At 58.5% G+C, this 16,805-nt stretch overlaps 2 protein-coding genes across 2 annotated transcripts in view; one reads left to right on the top strand and one right to left on the bottom strand.

Moving 5' to 3' along the window:
- Positions 1-6,163, bottom strand: part of DOHH (deoxyhypusine hydroxylase) — an 11,205-nt gene extending 5,042 nt beyond the window's left edge. The window contains exons 1-3 of the mRNA XM_032394919.1: positions 6,022-6,163; positions 2,429-2,788; positions 318-394 (exon numbers count right to left, since the gene is read on the bottom strand). Coding sequence (XP_032250810.1) covers positions 318-394; positions 2,429-2,702 — 351 coding nt within the window. The 5' untranslated portion in view covers positions 2,703-2,788; positions 6,022-6,163. The remainder of the gene's footprint in view (positions 1-317; positions 395-2,428; positions 2,789-6,021) is intronic.
- An 8,167-nt stretch (positions 6,164-14,330) lies between these two features.
- SMIM24 (small integral membrane protein 24) lies at positions 14,331-15,446 on the top strand. Its single transcript, XM_032394565.1, has 3 exons — positions 14,331-14,416; positions 14,501-14,612; positions 15,320-15,446. The coding sequence occupies exons 1-3, from the start codon at positions 14,338-14,340 to the stop codon at positions 15,444-15,446; spliced, it is 318 nt and encodes a 105-aa protein (XP_032250456.1). The 5' UTR covers positions 14,331-14,337.
- The last annotated feature ends 1,359 nt before the right edge of the window (positions 15,447-16,805 follow it).

Raw genomic sequence — 16,805 nt, 5'->3', positions numbered from 1 at the left:
GAGAGGCCAGGAAGGCAGTGGGGAGACCTGGGAGAGGCCAGGCGGGCTGGGGCGGCGGAGGCGGACACAAGCGGGTGGGCTCAGCGGGATCCTGGCGCGAGGACTGGACAGGGCAGGAGGGGAGAGGCAAGGCGGGTCAGCCGGGCAGGGTTTAGTGTGGGAATCAGTTTGGTTTTGCCGAACGGGGCCGTGGCCTGGGACCACCCTGGCTGCTGCCCTCTCTCCCAGGACCCTGGCCAAGCGGTCGCCCTGGCAACCAGACACAGGGGGAGGCCGGTCCAGGTGGGGGCGGGGAGGAAGGGATCAGGCCACGGTACCTCGATGACGGGGTCGGTGGAGTACTGCTTCAGGACCTCCAGAACGTCTGGGTTCCCGATGGCCCCCAGGGCCTCGCCTGAGAAGAACCACACAAACAGCTCACGGTTGGTTAAGAAATGTCGCGGATACTGCGGGGGGCGGGGAGGGTATGACCAGCAACACCACCTCCTTTGTGCTCCCCCCTACCCCCCACCACGGCTCTGCTTGTATCTGTGACCCGTGGATTGGAGCTGGAGCGTGAAACTGGGCTGGGACCCCCCACCCCCTGCCCCGGCCCATGCCCCCCGTGCTTGTGGTCTGGGTGGGGAGACACTGCCAAGCATGTCATAACAGCTCAGAGACGTGGGTCATCACGGAGCCCCAAGAACACCCGGGTGAGCAGAGCTCGTCGGGGTGAGCCCCAGAGGAGGTTTTACGCTGCAGTGTGAGAGAGGAAGGTCAGCGGAGCTAGGCAGGGCTCGGTGGGGGAGCCTGACCGTCTCCCTGTGGGTCCCTATGAGCCCCCATGGGCCTATACGGGCACGGAGCAGGAAGAGACCCACGGCCAGCAAACACGCCGCACTCAATCCCTCCTCCGCTTTGCAAGCGGGTGGAGCACACTGCTGCCCACGATCAAGAACATCCTAATGGAACTGAATCCAGGTCAGGTCCCCCTCCTTGCCCGCAGCCGTCCAGGGCTCCCACCTCCCTCAGGGTAAAAGCCCAAGTCGTCCCTGAGGCCCCCCCAGGCCCTGCAGGCCCTGCCCCTTGCCCTTCCCTCCTCCCTCTCTCCCCGTCACTCCCTCCGCTCCAGCCACAGGGGCCTCCTTGCCACTCCTCCGAGGAGCAGACAGGGTATGGCACTAGGACGTCTGCCCAGGCTGCATCCTCTGCCTGAAGCACCTCTCTCCAGATAACTGCCTGCCTTCGTTCAGATCTCTGTTCACTGATTAAAAAGGTTAACACCTCTGACACTCTCATCCTACTCCCTGCTTTACTTCTTCCTTAGCACTTCCGTGCTTCCGCCCTCACCCGACAAAGTGTTCTGCGATACCTAATACTCAAAATAGCAGAACTCTCGGGAAAGGTGAGGTCTGGAGGAGAACGTTCTGGGTAGGGAGAGCTCCAACAAAAACAGTGACTGGCACACTGAGAGTTACCTGGGGCAGCCTGGGGACGGGGGCGGCTCAGCAGAGGGAGTAGGAGAAATGCCTAAAAAGAGTAAGATGGAAACAGAGCCCTGCCCCGCCCCCATCTGCAAAGCAGCTCACTGGTTAGAGACGCAGCCTCAACAGCACTGGCTTGCCACGGAATTTACTCATCTCTCTCGTTTCTGGTGTCCCTCAAGGTAACAGGGCCCGGTACACAGCAGGTGCTCAATGAACACTGGCCCAGTGAATAACACGAACAAATGAAACCGATATCGGGCTGGCGAGCTCGCCACCTGGTTTTATATTAGCAAAAGATGGTTTCTAACTTTTTATTTATTTATTTTTCTTTTTAAAGATTTTATTTGTTTGACAGAAAGAGCGAGCGAGCACAGCAGGGGGAGCTGCAGCAGCAGAGGGAGAGGGAGAAGCAGGCTCCCCACCGAGCAGGGAGCCCCACACGGGGCTCGATCCCAGGACCCCGGGATCATGACCTGAGCCGAAGGCAGATGCTTCACTGACTGAGCCACCCAGGTGCCCGATTTTTATGTTTTTAAATGTCTCTTTTTTTAGGGGCGCTTGGCTGGCTCAGTCGGTAGAGCACGTGACTCTTGATCTTGGGGCCCTGAGTTCCAGCCCCACGTTGGGTGAAGAGATAACTTAAAAATAAAATCTTTAAAAAAATCCAACAGATGATATTTCCTGACGTGTGAAACTTACGTGGAATTCAAATCTGAGCGCCCATAAAGTCCCACCGGCAGGTGGAGGGTAGTTTACCGCGGCTGCTTTTAATCACGAGGGCAGAGTTGCGTCTTGGCAACAGGGACTGTCTGGCCCACGGCGCTGAACATCTTACCACCTGCCCTTTATAGGTAAAGCCTGCCAAGCCCTGCTAGAACACGCGGGAGGGAGGGGGGCATGTGAGGTAGAAGGGATTGGGGGGGTGGTGTGTGTGGAGGTCAGGTGTCCCCCCGGCCACTCACCCGCCTCGTGGCGCACCATGGGCTCCTGGCGGGTGTCACGGAGCACGTCCAACAGCACGGGGATGGCCCGGGAGTCCTGCATCTGGCCCAGGCAGTAGGCCAGCTCGTGCTTGAGCAGGGCAGAGTCGTCGCCAAAGGCCCGGCTGATCCAGGTGATGGCTCCGGGACCACCGAGCCCGCGGAGGGTGAAGAGCGCCCGGAAGCGGGCCTGCAGGGGCTGCTGGGGGTCCACCAGCGTCTGCCCGATTGCCTCCACCTCCTGCTCTGTCACCATGGCGCCGCCGGCTGCCTCCTGCCCACGGGCCCAGGCCTTCCACAGCCTCACCTGCGCCGAAACCAGGGCCTCCCGGGCACAAGAACCTACAGGCGGAAAACCGAGAGCCCAGGTGAGCGGTGTTTTTCATCCGCTCAAGGATTTGTTCATTTACGAGTGAGGAGAAGCAGCGCGAGCAGGAAGCTGAGAGCAGCTCCTCCAGCCCCGGTCCAGCCTTCAGCTGAAGCAGCCCCGGCCGATGTCCCCACTGCGACCTCACGAGAGATCAGAGCCGGAAGCACCTAGCTACAAGGCCCAGATCCCCGGTCCACACAAACCGTGGGAGACCGTGTTTGCTGCTCTCAAAGCTGCTAAGTGTGGGGTGATTTGTTACAGGACAGGTAACTGAGGTGCAAATCCTTTCAGCATGTAAACCGGACCCCTGCCTAATCCTCCTATGGCACCTCGTTATTTCAAACTCCCTCACAGTCCCAAAGGCTCTGTGTGACCTGCCCCCACCCCTGCCAGCCCTCCCCTCCTCCCCCTCGCTCACTCTGCTTCAGCCACACGGGCCTCCTGGCTCTTCCTCCAACACACCAGGCCCAGTCCTACCCCAGGACCTTTGCATGGGTCGTTCTCTTCCTCAGGGACACTCTTCCCCAAATGCCTCCCATGCTCACCCTCTCACTTTCTTGGGTCTCAAATGTCACCTCCTCAGGGCAACCTTCCCTGATCACAGTTGTCACTGTTACTCTTTTCCCTTGTTCTACTTTTCTTCAAAGCACTTACCACCACAAGATATCATATAGGACGTTTACCAGTTTAGCTGCCTATGGTCGGTCTTATCCCTCATCAGAACTCTGAAGGCAGGGACCGAGTCTCTCTTAGTCACCACCATACTCCCACCAGTCCGTAAGCCTTCAGTAAAAACAGCCCTACCAGTAACAGCAGCTGACATTTACAGAGGACGTACTATGTGCCAGGCCCCTCTGCTAAGCCCCTCACACTCAGGGACTCATTTACCTTTCCCCACAAACATATGAGATGGGCACCAGGCTTGTCACCCTTTTACAGGCGAGAAAGCAGACACACAGGTTAATAACTTGCTTATGAACAGTGTGAGGAGTTATAAATCCAGGGAGCTGGGCTCCAGAGTCAAGCTCTAAACCACAAATGCTGTGTTGAGTGGATGGACTGAGATGAAATGACACAGCCTAGGCTGGGAGGCGGGGCTCCATCTCTGTCCTCTGGACCAGTGAAGACCTGGCGGACGCCTCGTAAAGCGTGCTGTGGCGTCAGCAGGGCTCACTGGGCTTCATGAGGGAGGCGCAGCTGCCTGAGCAGGGGTGACCATCGGGGGAGGGAGAACCAGAAACCACAGAAGCCAGGAGTGAGGGAGCTGGCAAGGCATTAGGGGCCCTGAGCTCTGACTCTGCTACAGGGATGGGCAACAACTCGTGTGGGCTCACACAGCAAGCCAAGGGCAAACAGGACCCGGGAGTCCTGACTCCCAGGCTCTGCAGGGTCGTCCTCAAGACACCCAGAGAAGGCCCTTCATCGCCTACTCATCCCCAGAGTCCTTAAATTCCTGGGAATGAGGGGAAATCTGGCCAACAAGGCAGCTCCAGCTATGGGAGAGGAGCGTGAGGAGAAAATACGCTGCAGATCTCCAGGGCAAGACTTGAACTTGGGCAAAGGTCTCTGGGCTTGGTTTCTGCATTTGGAATAAAACTATTAATAGCTCACAAGTCGGGTTTCCTTCTAGTCTCTGTTCAGACACTCAATGTGCAGGCAGGAACTCTCTGAGCACCCGGATGTAGCCATGCAAACCCTCCGTGCCCTGCACTCCCGTTGTGGCGGCTTCAGTGATCCACGCAGCATCTAACAGCACCTGGTGTCCAGTGTATTTCACTGATCTGTTTCTTACTATAGAAAGTAAGGGCCGGGAGGGCAGGACTTCCATGTATATATGTGTGTGTGTGTGTGTGTGTATATATATATATATAAAGAAACCTGGGGGCGCCTGAGTGGCTCAGTTAAGCTTCTGCCTTCGGCTCAGGTCTTGATCCCAGGGTCTGGGATCGAGTCCCGCATCAGGGGGGAGCCTGTTTCTCCCTCTCCGGCTCCCCCTGCTAGTGCACGTGCACTCTCTCTCTTTCTGTCAAATAAATAAAATCTTTTAAAAAAATAAAGAGAAATCTATTACACACATATATGTGTACACACACACACACAAGTATCTATATTACTTTGTTCACTGCTGGGTCCCCAAGGCCTAGCATGGGATCTGTCACCGTGGCAGGAGGTGCCCAATCCGTATTTAAGTGAACTGAACACCCACTGCACACCAACCATGGTACTAAGCTCTTCATACACAGTGTAAATCTGTATCATTCGTAAAATGGGTGGAAGGGGCACGGGGACCTCACAGTTACTGCAAATGAAGGTGTGCTCGTGGAGGGGCGCCTGGCTGGCTCAATCGGTGGAGCGTTCTACTCTTGATCTCAAGGTTGTTAGTTTGAGCCCCACATTGGGTGTAGAGATTACTTAAAAATAAAATCTTAAAAAAAAAGAAGAAGAAGAAGATGGCGTGTTCATGGAGCACCTTACACGCACTTGACAAACCAGAGCTAGCATTAAATATTCCTGCAGGGAGCCCCAAACCCACCTCTCTGTACTCAGGAGGGCGCACCTAGCCTCCTGGAAGCCCACAGCTCATACCTTCAACCCATTCTTCAGTGGGAAGCAGGGCAAGGGTGTGGGCGTGGGGTTGAGGGGATCAGCCCCCAACCAAAGCAGAATCTGGCAATCTGCTCACCCCTGCGAAAGCCTCTTGATGAACTAGTAAGGGACGGAGAAAGAGACCAGGCTCCTCGACCTCTCGCCCCCACCCGAGACCTATCTAAACCAAGAATTCCCAACAAAAACACCTCCGGTAACCAACTCTCCCCCGGAAAGGGGTCTTCCCAACACGGGATTCCCTCAGGGATGCTCGCAAGACCCCACCCGTTGGAAGAGAACCCGAAAAACCGGAAGCCTCAAGATCTGTCTACGCGGGTCCCCAAGTACTGAATCCCTCATACCGTTGGTTCTCCCGAAACTCGAGAAAGGGATCGCCCAATATGGGACCCCCTCCCCCACACGCGCCGGCTCCCAGGGTCCCACAACCTGGGAATCCAGTCCCCGGCGACAGGGTCCCCAGAACCTGGGGAAAGAGCTCGCCGGGACTCGAAACCCCTCAGGAGGAGGCCCCTCGACCCCCAACTAACGAATCCTAGAGACGGGACCTCCCCACGAGGCGTTCCCCGCCGTGCCCGCCCGCCAGGCCCGGGCCACGCACCGTGCTACCTGCAGCCGAAACGCCCAAACGAGCTCCGGGAAGACGAGGCCGCCGATCCCACCCGCGCCCACAGCGGCCACCGGCGTTTCACCAACCCCGACGCTCGCGGCGCGCTCTGGGGGCCGCCATCTTCCCGCCCACGTGACCGGGCCGGAAGGTACCAACGCGGCGCTGGGGGGGTTCCAGTCAAAGTCTCCGCGGCAGGAGAGAGGTCTGGAAGCACGGTCGGCATCGGTGCCAGCTCACACTCACACAGCAGATGGAGTCTAAGGACATCCCTCAGGGAAGGGAAGGACAACGTCCACTCTTTCCGCGGAAGACATTCTCTTCGGCTGCCCCACCCAGTTCGATAAGTGCAAATGGTTTGTGCCGATTCTGGCCGGAGCCGGGGGAGCGACGGAGCAGGCGCCGTGCTCCTGGGGCGTGGTCAAGTCCTGGGGGCGTGGCCAATGGCGTCAGGTGGCTGGCCTCGAGCTGGGGAAGGGAGGGGTCTAGTCCTTTCTTCGGACCCGATCGAGTCGTTCCCTCCTCGTTCACTTAACAAATAGTTAATGGGGGCCGAGGACAAGACAGCCTGCGATCCTTACCCTCGAAAACCTCAGAGCCTGGTTGTCTGAGGGAGACAGACAAGAAATAAATAAGTAAAATACATGGTAGGTGGGGACACCGGTTAAGCAGTAGAGTGCAAGGGCGGTGCGGAGTCTTAGAGGCTCAGGTGGTGACGTCGAGCAAACACCTGGCAGGGACGGGAGGGAGCCGCGGGGATGGTTGCGGGAGAGCCGCCCAGACAGAAGAAGGACTCGGGTTTACTCTGACGCGGTGAGAAGCCTGAAGTGTTCTAACCAGGGAAACACATACGAAAAGTGTTTTACCTTTGGAACGTGGAAAGTTGGTTGCAACAGTATTTGTAAACGCAAGGGAAAAAAATATTGGAAAAAACGGTGACGTGCAGACCCTCTTCTGCCTCCAGGGGGGGTCCAGCCCCCCTTATCATTCACCCGGACCACCGCAGTCCCTTTCAGCCTGCCTTCCTGGCGGCTGTCCTCACCCCTCAGCGTCCGCCCTCTCCGCAGCGGCCACCAGAGGCCACCTGTGGGCAACTGAGCCAGGCCCCGCCCTCCTCTGCCCACAGCCCTCCAGGCCTCCCACCTCCCTCAGGGTGAAAGATCAAATTCTCCCCTGACCCCCAAGGCCCGGCATGACTTGCAGGGTAGGGGGGGCGCCCTCCCTATCCTTCCCTCCTCCCTATCAGCTTGTTGCTCACTCTGCTCCAGGTACACAGGCCTCCTTGCTCTTCTCCAACACGCCAGGCCCAGTCCTTCCCCAGGGCCTTTGCATGTATGGACTGCTCTTCCCCCTGGTCCTCCCATACCTGTTTCTCTTCCTACTCTGGGTCTGCTCACACACATCTTCATATGGCCTTGGCTACCCTATTTTAAGCTTTAACTCCCTTCTTAGTAGTCCCAACCATGGTACCTCCACCCCAATACCACTCTTTTTTTTTCTTTTTAGATTTTATTTATTTATGTTAGAGAGAAAGAGAGTGCGCGTGCACATACACGCACACACACATGCGTAAGCAGGGTGGTGGGGAGGGGCAGAGGGAGAGGGAGAGGGAGAGAGGGAGAGAAGTAGACTCCCTGCTGAACACGGAACCCGACTTCAGACTCTATCCCATGACTCGTGATCATGACCTGAGCTGAAATCAAGAGTCAGATGCTCAACTGACTGAGCCACCCCAATGCCACTCTTCACTTTCTAACTCAATACATCACTTACTCAAGGTTATGTTTTTCTCAGTGTATCCCCCTATCTTGAATGTCAGCTCCATGAAGGCAGGGATGGTCCCAGAAGAGGGAACAGCTCGAGCAAAGGCCCTGAGGTGGGGGAAGGACGTGCAGAGTACCAGCCTCGTCAGCTGGAGCTGAATGAGGGAGGGGGGCCGCTGGGCGGAAGTGATTAATCCAGGCAGATGGTAGCCTTGGAGGAGCCCCAATCCTCTTACCCAAAGCCCCTGAATACTTCCGCCACGCAGGTCACCTCCGGGCCTCTCCTGCTCCAGGTGGCCATCATGCCGGGGCTGGCAGTCGAGCAGGGGATGGAGGGCTGGAGCCCGGCCCCACCGCTGTATGAGGAGTACCGCCCACCACCTCTGGATGCCATCCGCCTGCCCAGGTATGCGCTGTACCTGCTGCTGGCGGCACTCCTGGTGGTGGCCGTGGCCTATGCCATTGTGGGTCATCTCATCAAGGACCTCGCCCATGACCTGGCCGGTGAGCTGCTACCCGCCACGAGCCCTGCTTGGGACAGTGCTGGGCCACTCCGGGCCGGGGGGGGGGGGGGGGGGGATGCAAGGGCCTCTCGCAGCCAGGGTGGGGACAGAGGGTGGATGAGGCCCCGGGAGGCTCCTCACCAGCGTCCTACTGCAGACTGGGCCTTCGGCCCGAAGCCAGAGCAGGAAGACGCCCCTCGGGAACTGCGCTCGAGCCTGGAGGGTGAGGATCTGGAAGAGCTGGACCTGCAGCTGGCCCTGGCCTGGCGGGGTGATGAGGACCCTGGCGGGGGTGGTGACGCAGCCCCTGCAGAAGCCCCCGCCCCGGCTCCCCGCCGCCCTTCCATTGCCTTCAAGGACCCACCTGCTCGAAGCTCCTTCTGGAGGCTGGACTGAGCCGGGCCCTGCCCTCTGGCCCGGTACCTGGGTTTGAACCCCTTTGGCAGTTGTGTAGACCGGACTTGTGCACGCTGGATCCCTTGCTCCACTGATCTGCCCCGTCTTGGCAGAGAATGTTCTCTTTCTTGGCTGGCAGGTTCCAGTGGTTGATCACTGGCACTTTCCACACTCCTGCTCCCCCCGTAGCCCCAGAGCCTGATTCTGCCCAACCTCCACCAAGAAGAGTTTTTCGAAGAGTAACGATGGCGGCTAACCCTTACTGAGTGCTTAGTGTGTCCCTGCTGTTGTGCTCAGTGAGCCTTTTCCACGTATTGCTTCATTTAATCCTCACAGGCCGGGACTTTTCACCCCCATTTAACACATGGGAACATGGAGGCACAAAGCCCGGAAATGACTTGCTTGGAGCAGAGAGAACTTTTTGCAGCAAGAGGCCAGTTCCGTGACCTGCCTTCGAACGCAGAAGCCCCAAGGCAGGGTTCTGGCCCTGCTCTCCCGATTCTGCTCCAACCCCACCTCCCACCTCCTCCCCAGCTCTGCTGCTCTGCCCGCCAGATATGTTGGTTTCTGGGGGTCCTGACTTCCCAGCTAACCTGAGAACTCCCAGGGGACAGTGTTGAGGCTTCCTCCCTCCCTTCTGAGCTTGGCACAGGCAGGCACACGGTAGGAGCTTCGCGGGCACCACTCGGGTGGTTGAGATGGGCTCGCTCTGAGCAGGATGGCCCCTTGCGCAGTGATGATAGACCTCAGGGAGGCAGGAGGCCCCAGGGATGCATGGTGCTCCTTAAAGATGTGTGCAGTGACGCTGGTACCCCCCCCAGCCCCCAAGGGCCCTGCAGAGCCCCCCGCCCCCCGGTCGGGGCTTCCTGCCACGTGCCTGGGCCGTGGCTGTCCAGTGGCAGCTGGGGTGAGGTGCTCCTTCTCCTGGGCAGGGCTCCCTATCTAATCAGCCAGGGACCAAGGTTGATGGACAGGAGAGCCTGCAGCCTGAGTCATCCGCTACCTGGGCGTCCCATTCTCCAGCCGTCAGGGCGTGGCTGGGTTTGGAGATGGATAGTGGGCCACGTGGCCCATCACTTCTTGTCCCTGTGCTCATCCCAGTATTGGCTGTGGGTCCCCAGGGGTCTGGGAGCCAGGATGAGGCAGTTTAAGCCAGTGGTGGGGGAGATTGGGCTCAGATCCCGGCTCCAGCTATTTCTGCGTAACCTCTGTGCTCCTGGCCTCCTTGGGCTTCTCTGAAAATGGAGATAGAAACATTTTGTGGGGTGTTCAGAGAAGGAGACACAATGATGCCTGGCAGCCCTGAGCCCAGGCCCATCTCGGTCTGGCCACTGCCGCACGGAGCCTGGGGGACCTGGAGGCTGGGTCCTGGGGTAGGGCACAGGGTGGGGGGGCTGGACTCCCCGCGTTAATTGTTATACCAGGTCCAGAGTCTGACCTCCGGGTCTGGACCAGCCCCGCCCCTAGGCCCGCCTGCCACCATATCAGGGGCTGGGCAGGGCCTCACCCAGCTAATGACTGCACGGCTGCTGGCTCTTCCACGACCATGGAGACCCTGGAGACCCTTCTCCTGCTCAGCGCCCTGCTCCTGTCACCTGCAGAGGCTCAACAGGGTAGGGCTCCGACCTGGACCTGGGGGGGAGGCGGAGGCGGAGGGGGAGGGGTCATGGGAGGGGCTCATTCATAGGCTCACCATCTCCCCATTTTTCATGATGAGGAACCGAGACCTCTGAAAGGAGGGGGCAGGCAGAGGAGGAATGGGGCCAGGACCCTCTTGGAGCCCCCCAGCCCCCACACTCCCTCTGGGCCTCTCTCCCCATCCCTGAGATGCACCCAGCCCCCTCCCCTTCTCTAGAACTGGTCTCTGACACCCGGCCCCTTTCCAAGACCCCATTGGCTTGAGCATCCCCCAGCAGCCTTCCCCTCTTCCCTTTCGGGGGCAGGCCCCAGCCCTGCCCCATCTCTGAGTCCCGCCTGCCCCACCTTCGGACAGCCTTGCAGTATCGCCTGAAGCCCTGGCTGGTGGGCCTGGCTGCCGTCGTGGGATTCCTGTTTATCGTCTTCATCCTCATGCTGGTCAACCACGTCTGGTGCTCCAGTACGAGGTGGGAGCCCCTCTCCCCACTCCCCACAGCCGCTGTCCCTGTCCTCCTCTTCTCCCCAAAGTGTTGGGCACCCCTCCCGCTCCTGACTCTCTCTGGTCCTTCCCCCCTGCTCCGCCATCTCCCTGTTTCCCTGTTCCCGCCCCCCCCCCCCCCCCCCCCCACCTCACAGCCTCTCAGTCCGGGACAACCATGCCGCCCATCTGCCTGGCTTGGTGCAGTTCATGAGCCCCAGCCAGGGGAGACTGTGAAGGCTACCTCCTGCCCTTCACCCACCTTCACCCCTCTATCTCTATCTCTCCCGCAGAGCTGAGGACGAGGAGTCCGCATTCAAAATGGAGTCCAACCCGTATCAGGACGTGGCCCTGAGGTACTGCTCGTGTGAGCATGTGTGGGTGTGTGCGGGGTCAGGGGTTTTGTGGGAGCCCCCTCTGGGTGTGGGGAGGGATGGGTGTGCACAGATGACCCCTTTCTGCTCTTCAACTCTTCAAGCACATTCCTGCCCCGGGGCCTTTGCACATACTGTTCTCTCTGATTGGAATACCCTTTCCTGTATCTTCTGGCTGGCTTCTCCTTCAGTCCTGGCTCAGATATTTCCTCCTCACAGAAGCCCACCCTGACCACCAGCGTTCCTGACACTCTATGTCCCCCAGCTGTGCATTCTTCTTTGCACTTATCACCAGCTGAAATGATCTTAGTCATTTGCCCCTTTCTCCACGCTAGCTGGTAGCTTTCAATAGACAAGAGAACTTAGCTTTGGTCCTGGCTGTGTTCCCAGTGCTCAGCATGGGGCCTGGAGCACAGCAGGTCTGTTGAACAAGACCGTGGTGTGGGATTGTGTAGGGGTCTGTGCACGAGCATGTGATCGGGTGGGCGACTCTCCTGGACTCCCATGTTGGTAGTTTTCTCCCTGCTTTGTTCATCCCTCCATCCATCCATCTATCCATACACCCACCCATCCATCCATTCATCCATCCATCCATCCATCCATCCATCCGCCTACCCACACTTCACTTTCCAACCGTCTATCATTCACCCATCAATCTCCCTACCCAGTAACCCATTAATCCATTCATCTATCCACCTGTCTACACTGCCATCCATCCAACCATTTATACTCCCATCCATTGATCTGTCATTCTCTTTTTCCTCCTGTTCCCTCACTCATCTTCCCATTCATTTATTCATCTCTCCATGAAGCTATCCATTCACCTAACCACTTATCTGCCCATCATCTATCCAACCATCCATCCATTCATTCCCTTACCCACCCATCTACCTTCTCACCCACCCATCCATCCACCCACCCATTTCCCCCACTCATCAGCCCAGTGATCTATCTACCCATCCACCCATCTACACTCCTATCCATCCATCCATTGACCCATCATTCTTTCCTTCTTCTAATTAATCTATTCACCTACTACACTACCTATTCATCCATCCATGCAAGCTTCTATTCACTTCTCTACTTATCTACCTATTCATCCATCCTCCCATCCATCCATCCATCATCCATCCATCCATTCTCCATCCACCTGTCCATCCATGGGATGGTCGAGTCTTAGTGTCTGCCTTTGTGAAATGGAAATAGCAAGGCTTCCTCATGAGGACTGTCTGAGACTTCAACAAAGGTGTAGAACCCCTGGCACAGCTATGTGTCAGTTAAATGAGACTGTTTCTCACTGTGGTCTGGGCCCTTTGTATCCCTACAGTGAAGAAGGCAAGAGGGAGAGGAAAGGGGAGATAAAGGACAAGAAGGGCAAGAAGGCTGAGAAGGAAGGAGAGAGAAACTTGGGGCTGGAGCTGGAGGAGAAAGAGGAGTCCAGAGGTGATGGGAAAGTCATGAACACAGCCATGTGAAGACTCGACACCGACTTCCTCCAGGCAGCCGCCCCGAGATGCCCCTTTCACATCGTGTAAGCGATGATCTGGACATGAAGCCACCGTAATAACTGCATGTAGAGCTGCGAATACCGAATGAAGAGGGGTGGGACTTGCCCTGCCCCCCAGGGGGGGCTCTGTGTGCTGCGTGCGTGCGCTTTATGCACCCCTCTTCCTGACTTGACTGCCTAGTGGTTCTTCTTGCACTGGGAGCGTGTTCTTGGTTGTGGAGAAACCCCCAAGCCCTCACCATCTCATGGCTCCACCTACTTCTACCCACCGCCTGATTTCTTTTCCCTCTCCCTGATATCTGTTGGCCAGAACCTCCCCTCCCCCCCACTCAGCCTGGGGACCAACGTGGGGCAGGGGTTGCCTTTTGGAGACCTGCATTAAAGAATTGATAAGAGCCCTTCAGAAGGGCTCCTGTTGTCTCTTGGGACGCAGTTTCCCCCTGGGGGAGGCAGCTTTTGGGGTTGGGGTCAGGTCTGGTAGAGCAGGCTGCACCATGCCCAGATGTCCTGGGCACACTCAGCCCTCTCCCTGCAATCTTGATTTTGCTGCCCTGAGCCTTGGACTTTGAGCCCCGAGAGTGCCGTATCCTGGGAAATCCTTGCTACCCCACCCCTCGTCTAGGCTCACATGACTCCATTCCCGGGGAACTGTGTCTGGGAGGCTGTGTGCCCCCGGGGCTCTGCGCCCCCCTGGGAAGGGACAAGTACATTCTCCTCCCAGTTTCCAGCCACTCCTTTCACCTCATTTTCTCTGGGCCCTGGATCTTGCCCTGGATATTAACCATTTCTTAATAAGGACCTTGATAAAGGCTGGCATTCGGGCTGGGTTCTGGGGCGGGTCGCTGGGGTTGTTGGTAGGATGTAACCCCCAAGGCTGCTAGAACACTTCCAGGATCCTCCACCAGGGGGTGGAGAAAACATAAATAAATAAAAGCAAGGTACTACATGCCCTCATGGATGCTCCCAGGGAGCGCCCAGCATCTCAATCCTCAGTCTCCATCAGTACACAAGTAGTCCCATTTTCCAGCTGAAAATACTGAGGTGTAGAAAGAAAGATGGCCACTGGCCAGGTCTCGAGGGTTGCTCTTGGCAGAGCTGGGATGAAGCCCAGGCTGCCCAAACGATCAGGGAGTTTGTAGGCTCCGGCTAAGGTCAGATTTGGAGGTTAATGTCCTAGGACGGGAGAGGCTTGGAGCGCCGGGTGTCCGTTGCTGGCTGTGGTTCCTAGCTGGGAGCACGGTGTCCCTCCGGAATGCTGTGTGGACCCCGGGGAGGTAGTCCCTCATCTGCAACCTGAGGACAAGAGTTAGGAAGCTTGAAGCAGGTGCTGGGCCTTAAGAACCATTGCAAGGCCTGACGCATAGTAGGTGCTCAGGAAACGCGTTCCCCACCTTTCCTGAGCCTCTCCCATGGCTCTGGCTGTGGGGAGTGAGGGGGCCAGGGTGGGCCTCTGGGAGACAGGGTGCTGGGATGCCTGGGACGCCGGACCCCTCCCCAGCATACCCAGAATCCAGGGAAGGGGGCCCCACCCCCCTACTTCCTGCGGCACTGGCCACACCCTGCCCTGGGGTGTCCGGGGCGGGCCGCTTCCTCCTCTAATGGGGTGGCACCCTGGGCCCCGCTGGAAAGAAGCCAGGACAGACGGACAAGGATGGACAGATTCTGGATGACTGCTGGCCCAGTCTCCCTTCTGGCATCTCTGGTCCCGCGGCCGGTTCAGGCCCAACCCTGTAAGGCCTCGGCAGGGAGAGGGGGTGGGAAGGGAGCCCCCAGCTGGTGGCCCAGCCGCTGACCCCGCCCCACCCTGCCCGCAGTGGCCCAGAGGAAGCCGTGGCTGGTGGGGCTCGGGGCCGTACTGGCCACCCTCTTCCTCATCTTCGTCTTCATCATGGTCTACGCCATCTGGTACAGCCAGCCCCGTGACAGGTAGGCCCCCCTCCTGTGTGAGTCCCTCCCCTGCTGAACTGGGGGCTCAGAGCCCCTTCCCTCCACTCTCCTCTCTGAGCCTCGGAGGAGGCAGGGCCAGGGGGAAATTCTTTGATTCAGAACTGATGGGGCCTCATACAACCTCACTGACTTCCCTCCGGACTCCCTACCTGAAAAACGAGGTGGCTTCCCTGAGACCCCATCGCTCATATGTGTTTCAGATGGGATCCCTGAAGTCCTTATCACCTCCCCTCAAGCCTCACGCATTTATCCCTCCCTCCGTCCGTCCGTCCATTCCTCTGTGTGTCCATCCCACTGTCTGCGCCTCTGTCCACCTCCCCCCCGACCCCGTCTGCATGTCCATCTGTTCATCCGTCCACCCATCCACTCATTCACCGAGCCACCCATCACTCGATCCATCTCCCCTTCTCTCTGCCTGTTCCCTCACACACAGTTCTGAGACCCGGAAGCCAGGAAGGCCAGATGTGAAGAGTCGGGTTCGGGCTCCCGGAGCTCACGCATGAGCTCCCCGCACTTCCTTCTTGTTCAAACAGGGCAGGTGTCCTAACCTGTCTGAGCCTCAGCACGGCCTCCGCACAATGGGAACGATGAGTGCAGGACTCAGAGGTTCTGGGTGAATCGCAAGAGGCCTGGACAGTGTAACTCCTTATTAAGTGAGGTTTTCTGGACCCTTCTTGTCTCCACAGCAAGAAAGAGAAGGAAGAGGGGACCGTGAGAGAGGAGGAGAAAGAAGCAGAGGGCAACGGGGGGCTGGAGCTGGAGGAGAAAGAGGGGCCTCCAGACCACGCAAGAGTGGCAAGCTCCTCTGAGTGAAGTCTTCCCACCTGCCTCCTCCCCCCTTCCCAGCCTGGCCCCCTCCAGGCAGGCCTCCCAGGGACGCCAGCGCCTGCTCTGCGCCCTACAAGCAGAGACCTGGTCCTGGGGCCAGCGAAATTATTCCATGTGGGGTTCAGGTGAAGTGTCCCTGAATGAGGAGCGCTCAGGCCCCACCCCAAGTCCCCCGCTTTGCATTTACCTGGGCATTTATACACCCTCTTCCCAAGCACCCCCTTCCCCTTTGAGCAGGGAAGAGGTCCGGTGGGGGGAAACCGTGCAAAGGCCCTGCGGTGTTTTCCGGGCCCCAGAGCAGGTCCAGCCCTCGGCGGTCTTGCTTTTGTTTTGTTGCTCCTGGGCCTGAACTTTGGGGGGGGGGCAGCACGTGGCCGTTTCCTGGGAGCTGAGGGCCCTCCCACGGCGCGCTGGTTTTCTCGTCACTGTCTGCTAGCTGTGCTTGGGTGCGGGTGCTGAGGGTGGGAGGAGACGGCGTCCTCACCCCCTCTTCCCGTGCTGCGCTCCCGCGGGCGGCTGCACATCGCTGTGTGGCCCTAAGCATGTAACTTAACCTCTCTGTGCCTAAGTGTCTTGTCCTGTAAAAGGGGGAGGACAGTAACTTGATCCTTTCTAAGTTGTCATGAGGATTAAATGAAATACTGTCCACGAAAATCCCAAGCACACAACCCCCGGAACCCAAAAGGTGTCTAGTAAATGTCAGCTTTTTGTTATGCTGAAATGGTGTGGGAGACCCCCCCCCCAGACCTGGAGGATCTAGGAGGGCACAGGGTGCGTGTTCAGACTGCATCTCTGGCGCCCCCGCGTCCTCTGCCTCTGGTCCGGGGGTTCGGATGGGGGGTCCGGAGGGTCCGGGCGGGAGGCGGCACTGCGGTCGCGGGGGGAGGGGAGAAGGGCGGGGCTGTGTGACTCCTCCCTTTCCGCGGGGCGAGACTTCTCCCCCAGGGGCGTCTGGAAATTGTGGGGGGCGTTTTGTGGCTGTCACAAGCCTGCCCCCCTTTCAGGGCATTGAGGTGGGGGCCCAGGGATGGCAAACAGCTTGCAGTGTTGGGACGGCCCCCCAAAGCCAAGAACTGCATCACTTCAGGGGCCAATGTCTAAAAAACACGGAGGCTTTCCTTGAGATCGAGGGCCAGATTGCTCCCCACCCCGACCAGCTGAGCCCCGACCTCCTGTCTGAGGACGCCAACCCAGGCTGAGCCCCCCGACGCTGACTGACCCCCTACCCCGGCTGAGCCCCCCAGCCCTGGTGAAGCCCCACAGCCCTGACTGACGCCCCAACCCCAGCCGAGGCCCCCACCCCTGGTTGAGCCCCTTAGCCCTGACTGACCCCTAACCCTGACT

Source organism: Phoca vitulina, unplaced genomic scaffold, assembly GCF_004348235.1.
Source record: "Phoca vitulina isolate PV1807 unplaced genomic scaffold, GSC_HSeal_1.0 scaffold81, whole genome shotgun sequence".
Lineage (NCBI taxonomy): Eukaryota > Metazoa > Chordata > Mammalia > Carnivora > Phocidae > Phoca > Phoca vitulina.
The sequence above is the reverse complement of the archived record's forward strand: the minus strand, read 5'-3'. Positions and strand labels throughout refer to the sequence as shown.